Below are 16,904 nucleotides of genomic sequence, written 5' to 3'. Positions count from 1 at the left end.
ACTGAACCATGCATTAGTTTCTCTTGGCCCATAGACTGCTTTCAGAGTGAACTTCCCATTTAAACATCATCAACATTAAATACAGATACATTTTACCAGCACTCCTAAGGTGTGTGAATTGGGTCCGGTCGCTCGGACAGGGACGTCGTAACCATGGTGAAACAGTCAGCGTGGCATTCCGGCAGGATGTGGAACAAGAGGATGAGGATAACTCTGCCTCGACGACAAGCATTATCATGGATAAAGTCAGCCCATCTTCACCGGCCAAAACTCAGAAGCTTCAGGAGCAAATGTCATGAAGAGAACAGTACTTATCCCCCACCACCTGGGCCAAGCAGTGCTCGCTGTTCCTCACCAGGCTCAACACCATCATGGCTGCTGCCAGCGCCGGCCCCCTCGACACCCAGAGCCCCCCGGGTAGAGACTCCGACCCCCAGGACTCAGACCCAGACGAAAGGGATAGGGCCAGGAGAAACCAGTCTTTCAACTGGAGATGTGACATACAAGATCTGGGCCTGTATTCATAAAGCGTCTCAGTATGGCTGCTGATAAATTATCCCATCCTGACCGGTTCATATAAATCTTAATCATTACGAATTAAAAGGCAAAACTGTTTCTAGATCAGCCCTCCTAGTCTTGATAGATGCAGCCCCTAAGCAGAAAGATCAGGGTCATGTTCAATAGGGCATACAGACACACCGTACCAAAATGGTTTGGAACAGAAAACAAAAATGAGTTTCTTACTAGACAACTTTAACAGATAGTGCCTTGCCATTTCACTCCATTGTAAAACATTTACTCAATCACAAATTCCCAGACAAATGTAAGATTCTAACTTGTCATCAAATCCAGCAGATTCCATTAATATTTTGTAAAAATGTTAACTTTGGATGATTGTGTTGTTAGTCCCAGTGTATATGGTTCTAACCTTGTCCCCAGGTTACAATTGTGCAAAGCTCTAATAAGCCTGGAATAACATCTATAGTCTGGCCTATGTAGGAGTGAACAAAAAAATATTATTTATTTCATCATTATTTGAGCTTAGCGAATCACACGACTGCAAGACAGGGCTCCAAATTAGAGGTACACAATATGTGAGGAAGTGTTCAGAGGGAAGTGATTGATTAAATATAAAGCAGATGGCTATTGGCTCTGGACTTTTTCGTCTTCTTTCTATTGGGTTAAAGGCCCAGGGCAGTTTAAAAAAAACGTGATTTCCCTGTGTTTTATAGACACTGAGTGTTTTTCCACGCTCAACAGTTTCCCGTGTGCATCAAGAATGGGTCCACCTCCCAAAGGTCATCCAGCCAACTTGACACAACTGTGGGAAACATTGGAGTTAACATGAGCCAGCAATACCTTTGGAATGCTTTCAACACCTTGTAGAGTCCATGCCTGACAAATTGAGACTGTTCTGAGGGCAAAAGGGTGTGCAACTCAATATTAGGACAGTTTTCCTAATGCTTTCTACACTGTGTATATTTCCATACTGAGGCTGGAGAAATACTGTGAACATTCTGATAATGTACTTTTAGTGCAAGAGCTGTTCGAAAAGACCACCTGTTTTGTTGGGATGGAGTTTTGGCCTGTCTGGTGACATCACCAGGCAATACATTTGTTAATGGACCAATAAGAAAGAGTTCCAAACCTCTCTGCCAATAACATAGTTCTCTTCTCCCCACTCACTTCCAGACAGACCTAGCAAAATTCTTGCTTGAGAAAGTTCTGTTTCTTTTTGAGCATTTTAATTTAAAACAATCACATTAAAGGTATTTAATTGTTAACAAGAAAATATTTGATATCGATATAAAAACGTCTGCATTGGACCTTTAACGAAGGCCATGTTGATCCACCAGACCCTATGAGCATCACGCAAGTGTCTGGTAAACAAGATTCATTTGGTCGTACCAATCACAGCCCAGTATATTTGGTTGAATTCCATTCTTTATTCCTGTTCTGAAAACATACTATAAACAAGGTAAGACTCAAAAATGAAGGGAAAAAATGTTCAAGGAAACCGAAAAATTCCCCAGTCGAGCTTAACAATGGCTAGAGAACAGTGGCCACAGATGCAATATATATGAAAAATAGTTCCCCTTTTCGTTTAGCTTTTTGTTTGTTTTCTTCTTGTTGAACTTGTTTAAATGAACACTGAAAATGTATCTTCAGAGAGAGGACTTCACTGTTTGGCCCACTAAGCACAGAGGCCGTCACTGGAAGTGTATCTGCGCTCCGTGACACCGTATGGGTGTGTGTGCGCGCACAGTCCATGGAAGGTGTGTGTGTGTCATCTCTGTATAGTGTGTGTGCCGTTTCTGTATATTTCAAACGGAGGGAGAACATCTTCATGTGTGCTTCTCTCTTTCCTCCTGCTCCCTCTTTCTCCTCTTCTGCGGTTTGGCGAGTGTGTCCTCAGCTATAACGCTGCCAGCCGAGCTTTCTGCCACTCCACAAACTCATCCAATAACACCGGCCCTACAGAGAGAGAGTAGTGTTAGTGTGAGAGGGACTGTGTGTGTGTGTGTTTTTGGTGTGTTTTTGTATGATTTAGTGTGTGTGTGTACGTACTCACAGGCTCCATCCTCGTCATAGTTACTGAGGTCTGTGCTGACTGTACGACTGAACTCTAAGACGTTAAACCACTGGTCCTTATTCATCACCTTGTACTTGGACTGCTGCAGGGGAGGAGAGAAAATAGAGGAAGAGACGGTAGAGGAGCGGTGATAGGGGGAGGAGAAAGGAGATCGACATTAGGAGCGAGTCATTGCAGGAACCACACATTTGTGTTAAGCATAGGGTGTGTGTTACCTCCAGAAACTGGTTGAAGACAGGGAAGAGTGGCCATGTTCTCCCCAGTAGCAATGCTAGCATGGACTTAGCTGTGTCCATGTCCAGACTCCTCTGGTCCTTATCCTGGGGGAGGGAGGAGAAAACAGAGAGTCAGAGGGAGGGGTAAGGGAGATGATAAAGAGGAAGAGGTAATGTATGCATTCGGAAAGTATTCAGACCTTGACCGTTTCCACATTTTGTTACTTACAGCCTTTTGATTAAATTACGTTTTTTCCTCATCAATCTACACACAATACCCCATAATGACAAAGGGAAAACAGTTTTTTGAATTTTTTGCAAATGTATTAAAAATAAAAAACAGAAATACCTTACTTACATAATAAGTATTTAGCCCTTTGCTATGAGTTTTGAAATTGAGCTCAGGTGCATCCTGTTTCCATTGATCATCGTTGATGTTTTTACAACTTGATTGGAGTCCACCTGTGGTAAATTCAATTGATTGGACATGATTTGGAAAGGCTCTACAAGAGAGCAAAAACCAAGCCATGAGGTAGAAGGAATTGTCCGTAGAGCTCCGAGACAGGATTGTGTAGAGGCACAGATCTGGGGAAGGGTACCAAAAAATGTCTGCAGAATTGAAGGTCCCCAGTGGCCTCCATCATTATTAAATGGAAGAAGTTAGGAACCACCAAGACTCTTCCTAGAGCTGGCTGCAACACCATCATGACTGCTGCCACTGCCAGCCCCCTGAACACCCAGAGCCCCCCGTGAAGAGACTCAGACCCCAGGACTGGCCGCCTGGCCAAACTGAGCAACCCGGGGGAGAAGGGCCTTGGTCAGGTAGGTGACCAAGAACCCGATGGTCACTCTGACATAGTTCCAGAGTTCCTCTGTGGAGATGGGAGAACCTTCCAGAAGGACAACCATCTCTGCAGCACTCCACCAATTAGGCCTTTATGGTAGTGGCCAGAGGGAAGCCAGTCCTCAGTAACAGGAACATAACAGCCCACTTGGAGTTTCCCAAAGGGCACCTAAAGGACTCTCAGACCATGATAAACAAGATTCTCTGGTCTGATGAAACCAAGATTTTACTCTTTGGCCTGAATGCCAAGCGTCACATCTGGAGGAAACCTGCCACCATCCCTACGGTGAAGCATGGTGGTGGCAGCAGCATCATGCTGTGGGGATGTTGTTCAGCGGCAGGGACTGGGAGACTAGTCAGCATCGAGGGAAAGATGAACGGGGCAAAGTACAGAGATCCTTGATGAAAACCTGCTCTAGAGCACTCAGGACCATCAAAGTACTTATGTAAATGTGATTCCAGTTTTTATACATTTGCAAACATTTCTAAAATCCTGTTTTTTTTCTTTGTCTTTATAGGGTATTGTGTGTATATTGATGAGAAGGGGGGACTATTTAATCAATTTTAAAATAAGGCTGTAACGTAACAAAATGTGGAAAAAGTTAAGAAGTCTGAATACTTTCCAAATGCAACCAGACCCTCTCCTCTCTTCTCAGGAGGTCAAACCATTACCTGGCTGTGAACCTGTGATCGAGGACTCACCCTGGCAAAGTCGAAGGCGTATCTGTAGATGTTTTTAAAGATGATCGTGTCATTGAGATGATTGCGCAGGTAGTCCAGTTTCCCCTGTAACCTCTCTATGCAGTCACACCTATTATAGGGGGGGGGGGGGTGTAGTGTCACTAACACACACGGTTTCCCAGTCACACCTACAGAGTGAGAAGCGTCAGGAACAGACATGTGATGTGGTAAATCAAGGTTACTCACTGTAGTAGAGTCATTCCCTTAAGCCACTCCTCCTTAGTGAAAAATCCCATATTTGGCGCTTCTAGTTTCCAGGCTATAACTAACATGATTATCTGAAAAAGAGAGCGATGGAGAGCGGGGCGGGAGAGAGAACATACATCATAATTATCAACGATGGATGGATGGATGAAGAGAAAAGATGAGGAAGACTAACGTTTTCTGGTTCCACCCCAATGTCTTCACAGAACTTCTCCATCCCCTCTGGACCCAACACCTCATCTGGACCTGGTACACAGGAAGCATGTACAAAAACACACACACACAAAATGGTATCAATGACTCATACTTAATACTTAGTGACCAATAATCAGCTTCAGAGTTCCTTGCAATTTAAAAAGAGTTCTGAGTGTGTATCCAAGTTAATAGGCCATCTTATTTTTCTATCTATGATCATCATGACATGACATACAGTGCCTTCAGAAAGTATTCACACCCCTTGACTTTTTCCCACATTTTGTCATGTTACAGGCTGTACTTAAAATCAATGAAATTGAGATGTGTCACTGGCCTGCACACAATATCCCATAATGTCAAAGTGGAATTATGTTTGTAGACATTTTTACAAATTTATGAAAAATGAAAAGCTGAAATGTCTTGAGTCAATAACTTTTCAACCCCTTTGTTATGGCAACCCTAAATAAAGTTCAGGAGTACAAATATCCTTAATAAGTCACATAATACATTGCATGGACTCACTCTTTGTGCAATGATAGTGTTTAACATTACTTTTGAATGACCACCTCATCTCTGTACCTCACACAAACAATTAATTACCTGTAAAGTCCCTCAGCCGAGCAGTAAATTTAAAACAGATTCAACCACAAAGACCAAGGGCGTTTTCCAATGCCTCACAAAGAAGGGCATCTATTGGTAGATGGGTAAAACTAAACTAAAGCAGACATTGAATATCCCTTTTTGAGAATGGTGACGTTATTAATTACACGTTGAATGGTGTATCAATACACCCAGTCACTACAAAGATACAGGCGTCCTTCCCAACTCAGTTGCCGGAGAGGAAGGAAACCGCTCAGGGATTTCATCATGAGGCCAATGGTGACTTTAAAACAGTTAGAGTTTAATGGCTGTGATAGGAGAAAACTGAGGATGGATCAACAACATTGTAGTTACTCCACAATACTAACCTAAATGACAAAGTAAAAAGAAGGAAGCATGTACAGAATAAAAAATATTTCAAAACATGTATCCTGTTTGCAATAAGGCACAAAAGTAAAACTGCAAAGAATTTGGCAAAGAAATAAACGATGTCCTGAATACAAAGCATTATGTGTGGTGCAAATCCAACACAACACATCACTGAGTACCAGTCTTCATATATTTAAGCATGGTGGTGGCTGCATCATGTTATGGGTATTTATTATGGATCCCCATTAGCTACTGCCAAGGCAGCACCTACTCTTCCTGTGGTCCAGAAAAATAAGGCAGTTTATACAATTTAAAAAAACATAATACATTCACAACACACTGTGTGCCCTCGGGCCCCTAATCCACCACTATCACATATCTACAGCACTAAATCCATGTGTATGTATAGTGCGTATGTTATCGTGTGTATGTATGCATGTGTCTGTGCCAATGTCTGTGTTGCTTCACAGTCCCCGCTGTTCCATAAGGTGTTTTTTAAATTGTTTTTTTCAAATCTAATTTTACTGCTTGCGTCAGTTATTTGATGTGGAATAGAGTTCCATGTAGTCATGGCTCTATGTAGTACTGCTTGTCATCTTCAAGGACTAGGGAGTTTTTTTTTAGGATAAAAAGAAACAGAATAGAGCTAAGCACAGGCAAAAGCCTAGAGGAAAATCTGGTTCAGTTTGCTTTCCAACAGACTCTGGGAGAAAAACGCACCTTTCAGAAGGACAATAACCTAAAACACAATGCCAAATATACACTGGAGTTGCTTACCAAGACGAAATTGAATGTTCCAGAGTGGCCTGGTTAGTTTTCACTTAAATTGGCTCAATCTTTGGCAAGATTTGAAAATGGCTGTTTAGCAATAATTAACAACCAACTTGACAGAGTTTTAAGAATTTAAAAAATAATGTTGAAATATTGTACAATCCAGGTGTGCAAAACTTTTAGACTTAACCAGAAAGATTGACAGACAATGTTCCCTCTAACCTGCGTGCAGACTTGCAGCTCCCCCCACGCAGAGAAGCACGAGATTTGAAATGTTCCCCTTTAGTTAACTATTTCAACGTTTCCCTCTACTGTGCGAATTGTGATCGAATCAACGCAATATACTGAAACAAAACGAACTATGTAAGATATTTTCTTGTAGGTAGAGCAGAGTAGGATTCTATTGCATTGACAAGCATGACTCAGGCCCATTCTCTACACAGACCGGTGCGCCATAGCCAATCAGAGCTGCAGTATCCCTATATGCAAATAGACCGTTGCCATATAGAACTGTGTTTACAGCATAAGTGGTCGGGAGTAGATGCGCTTGTTTTGAGATCAAAGCAAGAGCTGCATGTAGCCAGATGTGTACAATTGTTAGTAAGTCTGTTTTAGCCCAGTTCTAGCTAATTTCTAGTCAGCAGTGAGGGAGTGGTTGCTTCCAGTAAGAGCACAAAACGTGTGCTTTTCTAGACATCTTTGAAAAGCAAGTCTGGTAAAGAGCTTTTTTTCTGTCTTAAAGGGGCAGTGTCATATTTTGAGACAGGCTTGAATAAGCTAAGTAGCAAATAGGCAGAGGGTAGCATAATTTGTCTGATTCTCTGTAATAATGGTAAGGGAATAAAGTGGTTTCTTGCATCAAACGCCACAACATTTTCAGTCACCTCCTTGTCTGAAGGACAAGCGGATCAACAGGTTAATGTCCATCCTTAAAAGTTTTTTTATTTAAGTTTTATGGAATGTAGGTCTACATTGAACACCACACATTGGCTGCTACTGTAGGCTGAATGATAGAACAGCTATTTCCATGTAAACATGTTATGGGATGCATTTTCTCCATTGTTTTTTTTATGGTAGACCACTCTGATAGGCCTACATTATGATCAAATAGCAACAGTAGCCTACTTGGAGAGAGAACATTGCTCATAGCTGTAATCGCTGCCAAAGGTGATTGTCTAACATGTATTGACTCAGGGGTGTGAATACTTATGTAAATGAGATATTTCATTTTCAATAAATTTGCTAATATTTCTAAAAACATGTTTTCACTTAGTCATTATGGTGTATTGTGTGTAGATGGGTGAGAAAAAAATATAGTTAATCAATTTTGAATTCAGGCTGTAACATAAAATGTGGAATTTTTATTTAACCTTTAACTAGGCATGGCTACTTTCTGAAGGCACTGTACCTGTGTACTCGTAGAACCAGGCCAGACATCTCTTATTGGAGAACTGGTCCTCTGGGCTGATCAACCTGCCTGGAGCCTGGGGTCTGCAGAAACTACAACACACAGGATAGAACACAGTCAGAAACTACACCACACAGGATAGAACAGTCAGAAACTACACCACACAGGATAGAACAGTCAGAAACTACACCACACAGGATAGAAGTCAGAAACTACAACACACAGGCTAGAACACAGTCAGAAACTACAACACACAGGATAGAACACAGTCAGAAACTACAACACACAGGATAGAACAGTCAGAAACTACAACACACAGGATAGAACACAGTCAGAAACTACAACACACAGGATAGAACACAGTCAGAAACTACAACACACAGGATAGAACACAGTCAGAAACTACAACACACAGGATAGAACACAGTCAGAAACTACAACACACAGGATAGAACAGTCAGAAACTACAACACACAGGATAGAACACAGTCAGAAACTACAACACACAGGATAGAACAGTCAGAAACTACAACACACAGGATAGAACACAGTCAGAAACTACACCACACAGGATAGAACACAGTCACTAAACAGACTCAGACACATGCATTAGAGGAGTTCTTAGGATATTCAGTGTCACACACACTCCTCCCCCTCTTCTTTCCTGTGGACTGACTGAGGTCTGTGCTGCATAAGGGGACAAATATGTGCTGAGTGTTGAGTTCCCCAGTCAAGCAGCAAGGCTCACTGCACAGAGCAAAGCCAGCAAGCAGCAGCTGCAACACACACACATACGGTGGAATGGGTGAGGAGAAGGAAGGTCTACAGTAGAACGGTTGGGTGAGGCAGAGTTCCACTACAGCTCTAAATACAGCAGGTTTTTAAGGGGTGGGAATCATGAAATGGGGTGTGTGTAGGGGGTGGAGGAAAAAGACCAAACATCCAATAGTGAAGGATGATAGGAGAAGTGGTGAGGAGCAGGAGACGTGAGGAACAGGAGAGGTGAGAAGCAGGAAAGGTGAGCAGCAGGAGAGATGACGGGTGGTGGGTGAGGAAGGGTTCCTCACCAGGTGATTTTACACTTCCTGAGTCCCGGGTCATCTGACCCTGAAGACTTCCTCTTTTTCTTCACAGGCATCGCGGAGTTTCCACACGGGTTAACTAGCTGGGCTGGGTCCACACACACACTGAGTCTGTCAGCTCACCGAGCTGAGAGCCATCCAATAAACAGTATACTATTTACAGATAGTATATAGGAGAAGTACCTATGTATTTCTGGTCTCCTTGTCCATTCAAATCTATAAGATTCTATAATAAAAACACAGTTTACAGTGAGACTTGAGGTGATGAACTACATAGTACCATAACATTATAAAGCATATATAAAGACAAGACAATATGGTCACATCACATAGCTAATCAACTCTCAGAATGCCCCTGCTCTGGCAGTGGCTCAACTAGCTATCTAGCTACAGTACTGGGTTATCCCAATAGTTCACTCATGAGTCTGTTAACTTACAAATCTGTCCAGTGTCTGTGATACCGTCTGTAGCTCTGTCTCCTCAGCCAGTACGAACACTGTGTACTATCCTACAGCAACAGACAGAGAGAGAGTGGGAGGGAGAGGGGAGATGACATAGTAGCTAATATACTCGCAAGCTAGCTTCGTCTTGTGTAAGTGGTTTTCGCGGTTGTAAGCCAGGCAATGCCCACTGAAAAAAAGTGAGTATACTGCGCACAGCCCCCACTACACCACTGGGTAGATGGGTATACCCCCCTTGGGTTCTCGAGACCTGTGGACCTTTCTGTTTGAAGCTGATAAACGTGAAATAACTGGATATTGTCAAATCAGAGCTAGAGGACAGATTTCATCCAAGTTACTTTGATAGTCTAGTTATCTAAAGTTACATTCTACCGGATTCTTTAATGTACAGATAGCAGACATATCAATGATCGCTACTCTAATAGTTAACGTTAGTTACCCAGTTAACGTACACAGAACTACAACAAATAACGATATGCATCGACACACATGCAGGAGTTTCCCCCAATTATTGTTGTAGGTGCTAACTAACGTTAAACAACGCTGGTCAGAATAACTGCGTCACCGTAATGCCCGAACGATGCGAAACATTCAGAAACCCACTGCACTGGGTAACTAGCTAGATATATTGTCTAAACTATTAACTATAATACAATGCCAAAGTACGTTATAACGGTTGTTATCAAATCCAATTTAAAAAAGATAGGCTAGACCTGTCATACGAAATATTGTCAGAGTACTAACGTTAGCTAGCGGCTAGCCAACTTAACTGCGATTGCAAAGGCTAACTAGACAGGTAGCTTACAACATGCATTGCTTTTCGAAATAAAATGTAATTCATCACATGAGCCAAATACAACAGGTGTAGACTTTACAGCGAAATGCTTGTTTACGAACCTTTCCCAACGATGCAGAGTTTCAAATGTAAAATTACCGGATCAACGTTATTTGGCAATCAATTACCTACTAACGTTAGTAAGTTAGCTAGCTTAGTGAAGCAAACAACGTTGTTATCTTGATCTGGCTGAATCAGGACTATACATGTGATTAATCATCTTAACCACAAAAGTAATTATCTGCATAAAGATTACACCAATACACACACGACTGGGGCTTTGATTTTTTGTTGTTATCAAGAAAGATAGCTAGTTCGAGTTAACTAAAAATGTAAGCTGATTAGCTAGCTACCTAGCCAACTAACGCGGGTAGCTAACAGCCAGCTACTTTAGCTAGCCAGTTTGCAGGTTATTTCTGTCATGATGACGTTTAAAAGCCAACATAATCGAATACGTGGGACCAGCCAAGGCGGCTGTATTTAACTAGCATGTCTAGCTAAGGTTAGCTAGAATACACTGGGTAAAGAGATCGATCGAATTCGACCAAAACAATGGAAACGATTAGCTGGAATACTAACGTTTGTCAACTTAATTTCTCAACAAGTCAGAAAACATATTTAGCCGTTGTTGGCTAACGTAGCTAGCTAAATATTTGCCACAGGTTTACGTCAGTGCATCCACCCAAGGGGGGGGGGGGGTATACAACAGCGTTTTGGATATTAAAAGTATGTGAATATTTTATGCAAACCTTGGATTCCAATAGTTGTGTTTCTTTTATGCGAGTAGATCATGTACTTTTACGGTTGCAACCTCGCGAGCTGATCACTTTCCAAGTGGTAAAAGCAAACTGCTTTCTTCCGGGGCAACAGAGAGGTATTGAACGTACCACATGATTTCAAGGGGTGCGCGATTGAGTCGTACTAGCTATGGAAATAAATCAAATTACAGGTCGAATTATTCGAATATGTATTTTACCGTACTTGATTAAAATAATATCGAACGCATGAAATTGGTAAGAAATATAAAATAACTAACGATTATGTATAAATAAAACGCCCCCTTCCTCCCTCTACCAGAAATGACGAATACCTCAGGTCTGCCTGTTTCTCAGCTTATCTCTTTCCCACATGTCCCTACAGTGTGAGGTATCTTTGCGTGTCAAAACAGACGTCAAAACAGACGTCAAATAACACTATTCTTAACGTGTATATTACATAAGGTTGTTGACCAGTCAGGAGCTGAATATGACTGCTCGTCACAATAATTTGACCCGTTCATTATTTTTTGTACGTAGTTATTACACATTGTTTACACTATCACTTGTATTTCACATGTCACAACGATTCAAAACTGGGACCGAGAGACTGAAAAATAGCTTCTTTCTCAAGGCCATCAGACTGTTAAACAGCCATCACTAACATTGAGTGGCTGCTGCCAACATACTGACTCAAATCTCTAGCCACTTAATAATTACAAATTGGATGTAATAAATGTATCACTAGCCACTTTAAACAATGCCACTTTATATAATGTTTACATACCATACATTACCCATCTCATATGTATATACTGTACTCTATACCATCTACTGCATCTTGCCTATGCCGTTCGGCCATCGCTCATCCATATATTTATATGTACATATTCTTATTCATTCCTTCACACTTGTGTGATTGAGTCTGTAATACCAACATGCTTCAAGCAGACCACCATAGTCCCTGTGCCCAAGAACACAAAGGCAACCTGCCTAAATGACTACAAACCTGTAGCACTCACGTCCGTAGCCATGAAGTGCTTTGAAAGGCTGGTAATGGCTGACATCAACACCATTATCCCAGAAACCCTAGACCCACTCCAATTTGCATACCGCCAAAACAGATCCAGAGATGATGCAATCTCTATTGCACTCCACACTGCCCTTTCCCACCTGGACAAAAGGAACACCTATGTGAGAATGCTGTTCATTGACTACAGCTCAGCGTTCAACACCATAGTACCCTCAAAGCTCATCACCAAGCTAAGGAACCTGGGACCTCTGCAACTGGATCCTGGACTTCCTGACAGGCCACCCCCAGGTGGTGGGGATAGGTAGCAACACATCTGCCACGCTGATACTCAACACTGGAGCTACCCAGGGGTGCGTGCTCAGTCCCCTCCTGTACTCCCTGTTCACCCACGACTGCATGGCCAGGCACGACTCCAACACCATCATTAAGTTTGCTGACGACACAACAGTGGTAGGCCTGATCACCGACAACGACGAGACAGCCTATAGGGAGGTCAGAGACCTGGCCGGGTGGTGCCAGAATAACAACCTATCCCTCAACGTAACCAAGACTAAGGAGATGATTGTGGACTACAGGAAAAGGCGCACCGAGCACGTCCCCATTCTCATCGACGTGGCTGTAGTGGAGCAGGTTGAAAGCTTCAAATTCCTTGGTGTCCACATCAACAACAAACTAGATTGGTCCAAACACACCAAGACAGTCGTGAAGAGGGCACGACAAAGCCTATTCCCCCTCAGGAAACTAAAAAGATTTGGCATGGGTCCTGAGATCCTCAAAAGGTTCTACAGCTGCAACATCGAGAGCATCCTGACCGGTTGCATCACTGCCTGGTACGGCAATTGCTCGGCCTCCGACCGCAAGGCACTTCAGAGGGTAGTGCGTACGGCCCAGTACATCACTGGGGCAAAGCTTCCTGCCATCCAGGACCTATACACCAGGCGGTGTCAGAGGAAGGCCCTAAAAATTGTCAAAGACCCCAGCCACCCCAGTCATAGACTGTTCTCTCTACTATCGCTTGGCAAGCGGTACCGGAGTGCCAAGTCTAGGACAAAAAGGCTTGTCAACAGTTTTTATCACTAAGCCATAAGACTCCTGAACAGGTAACCAAATGGTTACCCAGACTTTTTGCATTGTGTGCCCCCCCAACCCCTCTTTTACGCTGCTGCTACTCTCTGTTTATCTTATATGCATAGTCATTTTAACTATACATTCATGTACATAGTACCTAAATTGGCCCGACCAACCAGTGCCCCCGCACATTGGCTAACCGGGCTATCTGCATTGTGTCCCACCACCTGCCAACCCCTCTTTTTACACGTCTGCTGAGTTCCGGAGTTCCAAATTAAGCAGCAGCAGCTGAAAAGATGAGCTCCTACAAATATTGAAATTTAAATGTTTTTTTAGAGTAAAGTACATCGAAAAAAAATCAAAAGAAAACTGCAAACTGAATAGGAGACCAAACAAGCAGCAAACAAAGAAGAAAGGCTTTTGAAAAAGTAACAATTTTTCATAAAATTATACCGTTTTCTTAGCTAGCTAAGTTGTTTACCTGTTGCTAGGCAGTTGCTAGGGACATTCCTGAAAGAAGCTAGCTAGCTAACAAGGAGTGTCTAGTTGGCAGAAGAGAAGAAGGGACAAAGAAGGGACAAAGTGGGACAAAATAAGGACAGAAGAAAAGGGGAAGGGGACATTAAGGTGAAGCAGTCCTCTAAAGACACAAAAGACAATAATACAAGAAACAACACTTCTATTGCCTCTCCCTCTACGATACGCACTTCCGGTTTGGTTTGGAGCGAGTAGTTGCATTCCGCTTTGCTCCACAGGTAGTATTACAGGTAGTATTACATTTCATTTCATTACAGTACAACAGTTTGATTTGTTTGATCTTAGCTGGCTACATAGCCGTCTTTGTATCCAAGATAATTGTGTAGTCTAGAGTAATTGTCGAGGTTACCTAGCCAGTTAGAGGTTACCTAGCCAGCTACACTTTCAAACAAAGTCAACAACGCAGCCACTGCTAGCTAGCCTATTTCACCAGCCAGCAGTACTATATCATTTTAGTCAATAAGATTTTTTGCAACGTAAGCTTAACTTTCTGAACATTCGAGACGTGTAGTCCACTTGTCATTCCAATCTCCTTTGCATTAGCGTAGCCTCTTCTGTAGCCTGTCAACTATGTGTCTGTCTATCCCTGTTCTCTCCTCTCTGCACAGACCATACAAACGCTTCACACCGCGTGGCCGCTGCTACTCTAACCTGGTGGTCCCAGCGCGCACGACCCACGTGGAGTTCCAGGTCTCAGGCAGCCTCTGGAACTGCCGATCTGCGGCCAACAAGGCAGAGTTCATCTCAGCCTATGCTTCCCTCCAGTCCCTCGACTTCTTGGCACTGACGGAAACATGGATTACCACTGATAACACTGCTACTCCTACTGCTCTCTCCTCGTCTGCCCACGTGTTCTCGCACACCCCGAGAGCTTCTGGTCAGCGGGGTGGTGGCACTGGGATCCTCATCTCTCCCAAGTGGACATTCTCTCTTTCTCCCCTGACCCATCTGTCTATCGCCTCCTTTGAATTCCATGCTGTCACAGTTACCAGCCCTTTCAAGCTTAACATCCTTATCATTTATCGCCCTCCAGGTTCCCTTGGAGAGTTCATCAATGAGCTTGACGCCCTGATAAGTTCCTTTCCTGAGGATGGCTCACCTCTCACAGTTCTGGGTGACTTTAACCTCCCCACGTCTACCTTTGACTCATTCCTCTCTGCCTCCTTCTTTCCACTCCTCTCCTCTTTTGACCTCACCCTCTCACCTTCCCCCCCTACTCACAAGGCAGGCAATACGCTTGACCTCATCTTTACTAGATGCTGTTCTTCCACTAATCTCATTGCAACTCCCCTCCAAGTCTCCGACCACTACCTTGTATCCTTTTCCCTCTCGCTCTCATCCAACACTTCCCACACTGCCCCTACTCGGATGGTATCGCGCCGTCCCAACCTTCGCTCTCTCTCCCCCGCTACTCTCTCCTCTTCCATCCTATCATCTCTTCCCTCTGCTCAAACCTTCTCCAACCTATCTCCTGATTCTGCCTCCTCAACCCTCCTCTCCTCCCTTTCTGCATCCTTTGACTCTCTATGTCCCCTATCCTCCAGGCCGGCTCGGTCCTCCCCTCCTGCTCCGTGGCTCGACGACTCATTGCGAGCTCACAGAACAGGGCTCCGGGCAGCCGAGCGGAAATGGAGGAAAACTCGCCTCCCTGCGGACCTGGCATCCTTTCACTCCCTCCTCTCTACATTCTCCTCTTCTGTCTCTGCTGCTAAAGCCAATTTCTACCACTCTAAATTCCAAGCATCTGCCTCTAACCCTAGGAAGCTCTTTGCCACCTTCTCCTCCCTCCTGAATCCTCCTCCCCCTCCTCCCCCCTCCTCCCTCTCTGCTGATGACTTCGTCAACCATTTTGAAAAGAAGGTCGACGACATCCGATCCTCGTTTGCTAAGTCAAACGACACCGCTGGTTCTGCTCACACTGCCCTACCCTGTGCTTTGACCTCTTTCTCCCCTCTCTCTCCAGATGAAATCTCGCGTCTTGTGACGGCCGGCCGCCCAACAACCTGCCCGCTTGACCCTATCCCCTCCTCTCTTCTCCAGACCATTTCCGGAGACCTTCTCCCTTACCTCACTTCGCTCATCAACTCATCCTTGACCGCTGGCTACGTCCCTTCCGTCTTCAAGAGAGCGAGAGTTGCACCCCTTCTGAAAAAACCTACACTCGATCCCTCCGATGTCAACAACTACAGACCAGTATCCCTTCTTTCTTTTCTCTCCAAAACTCTTGAACGTGCCGTCCTTGGCCAGCTCTCCTGCTATCTCTCTCAGAATGACCTTCTTGATCCAAATCAGTCAGGTTTCAAGACTAGTCATTCAACTGAGACTGCTCTTCTCTGTGTCACGGAGGCGCTCCGCACTGCTAAAGCTAACTCTCTCTCCTCTGCTCTCATCCTTCTAGACCTATCGGCTGCCTTTGATACTGTGAACCATCAGATCCTCCTCTCCACCCTCTCCGAGCTGGGCATCTCCGGCGCGGCCCACGCTTGGATTGCGTCCTACCTGACAGGTCGCTCCTACCAGGTGGCGTGGCGAGAATCTGTCTCCGCACCACGTGCTCTCACCACTGGTGTCCCCCAGGGCTCTGTTCTAGGCCCTCTCCTATTCTCGCTATACACCAAGTCACTTGGCTCTGTCATATCCTCACATGGTCTCTCCTATCATTGCTATGCAGACGACACACAATTAATCTTCTCCTTTCCCCCCTCTGATAACCAGGTGGTGAATCGCATCTCTGCATGTCTGGCAGACATATCAGTGTGGATGACGGATCACCACCTCAAGCTGAACCTCGGCAAGACGGAGCTGCTCTTCCTCCCGGGGAAGGACTGCCCGTTCCATGATCTTGCCATCACGGTTGACAACTCCATTGTGTCCTCCTCCCAGAGTGCTAAGAACCTTGGCGTGATCCTGGACAACACCCTGTCGTTCTCAACTAACATCAAGGCGGTGACCCGTTCCTGTAGGTTCATGCTCTACAACATTCGCAGAGTACGACCCTGCCTCACGCAGGAAGCGGCGCAGGTCCTAATCCAGGCACTTGTCATCTCCCGTCTGGATTACTGCAACTCGCTGTTGGCTGGGCTCCCTGCCTGTGCCATTAAACCCCTACAACTCATCCAGAACGCCGCAGCCCGTCTGGTGTTCAACTTTCCCAAGTTCTCTCACGTCACCCCGCTCCTCCGCTCTCTCCACT

General features: G+C 44.3%; 1 protein-coding gene across 8 annotated transcripts; it reads right to left on the bottom strand.

The window, feature by feature from the left end:
- Positions 1-1,926: 1,926 nt before the first annotated feature.
- LOC139547944 (DCN1-like protein 5) lies at positions 1,927-11,227 on the bottom strand. Of its 8 annotated transcripts, none has more exons than XM_071357161.1 (11): positions 11,068-11,208; positions 9,460-9,530; positions 9,206-9,248; positions 9,008-9,110; positions 7,941-8,032; positions 4,773-4,843; positions 4,580-4,671; positions 4,355-4,463; positions 2,809-2,913; positions 2,573-2,675; positions 1,927-2,475 (listed from the first exon to the last, which is right to left on the bottom strand). In XM_071357161.1, exons 4-11 carry the CDS (start codon positions 9,076-9,078, stop codon positions 2,417-2,419), a joined length of 702 nt encoding a protein of 233 aa, XP_071213262.1. In that variant the 5' UTR covers positions 9,079-9,110; positions 9,206-9,248; positions 9,460-9,530; positions 11,068-11,208; the 3' UTR covers positions 1,927-2,416. The 8 variants fall into 8 exon arrangements, with proteins under 8 accessions (XP_071213262.1, XP_071213264.1, XP_071213260.1 ...); XM_071357163.1 differs by lacking the exon at positions 11,068-11,208 and adding an exon at positions 10,381-11,066; XM_071357159.1 differs by lacking the exon at positions 9,206-9,248 and having other exon boundaries at positions 9,008-9,149; positions 11,068-11,227.
- Positions 11,228-16,904: the final 5,677 nt, after the last annotated feature.

The sequence above is a fragment of the Salvelinus alpinus genome, chromosome 21 (assembly GCF_045679555.1).
Source record: "Salvelinus alpinus chromosome 21, SLU_Salpinus.1, whole genome shotgun sequence".
In the NCBI taxonomy this organism is placed as follows: Eukaryota; Metazoa; Chordata; class Actinopteri; order Salmoniformes; family Salmonidae; genus Salvelinus; species Salvelinus alpinus.
Note: the sequence above shows the minus strand (reverse complement) of the source record. Positions and strands in the feature narration are given on the sequence as shown.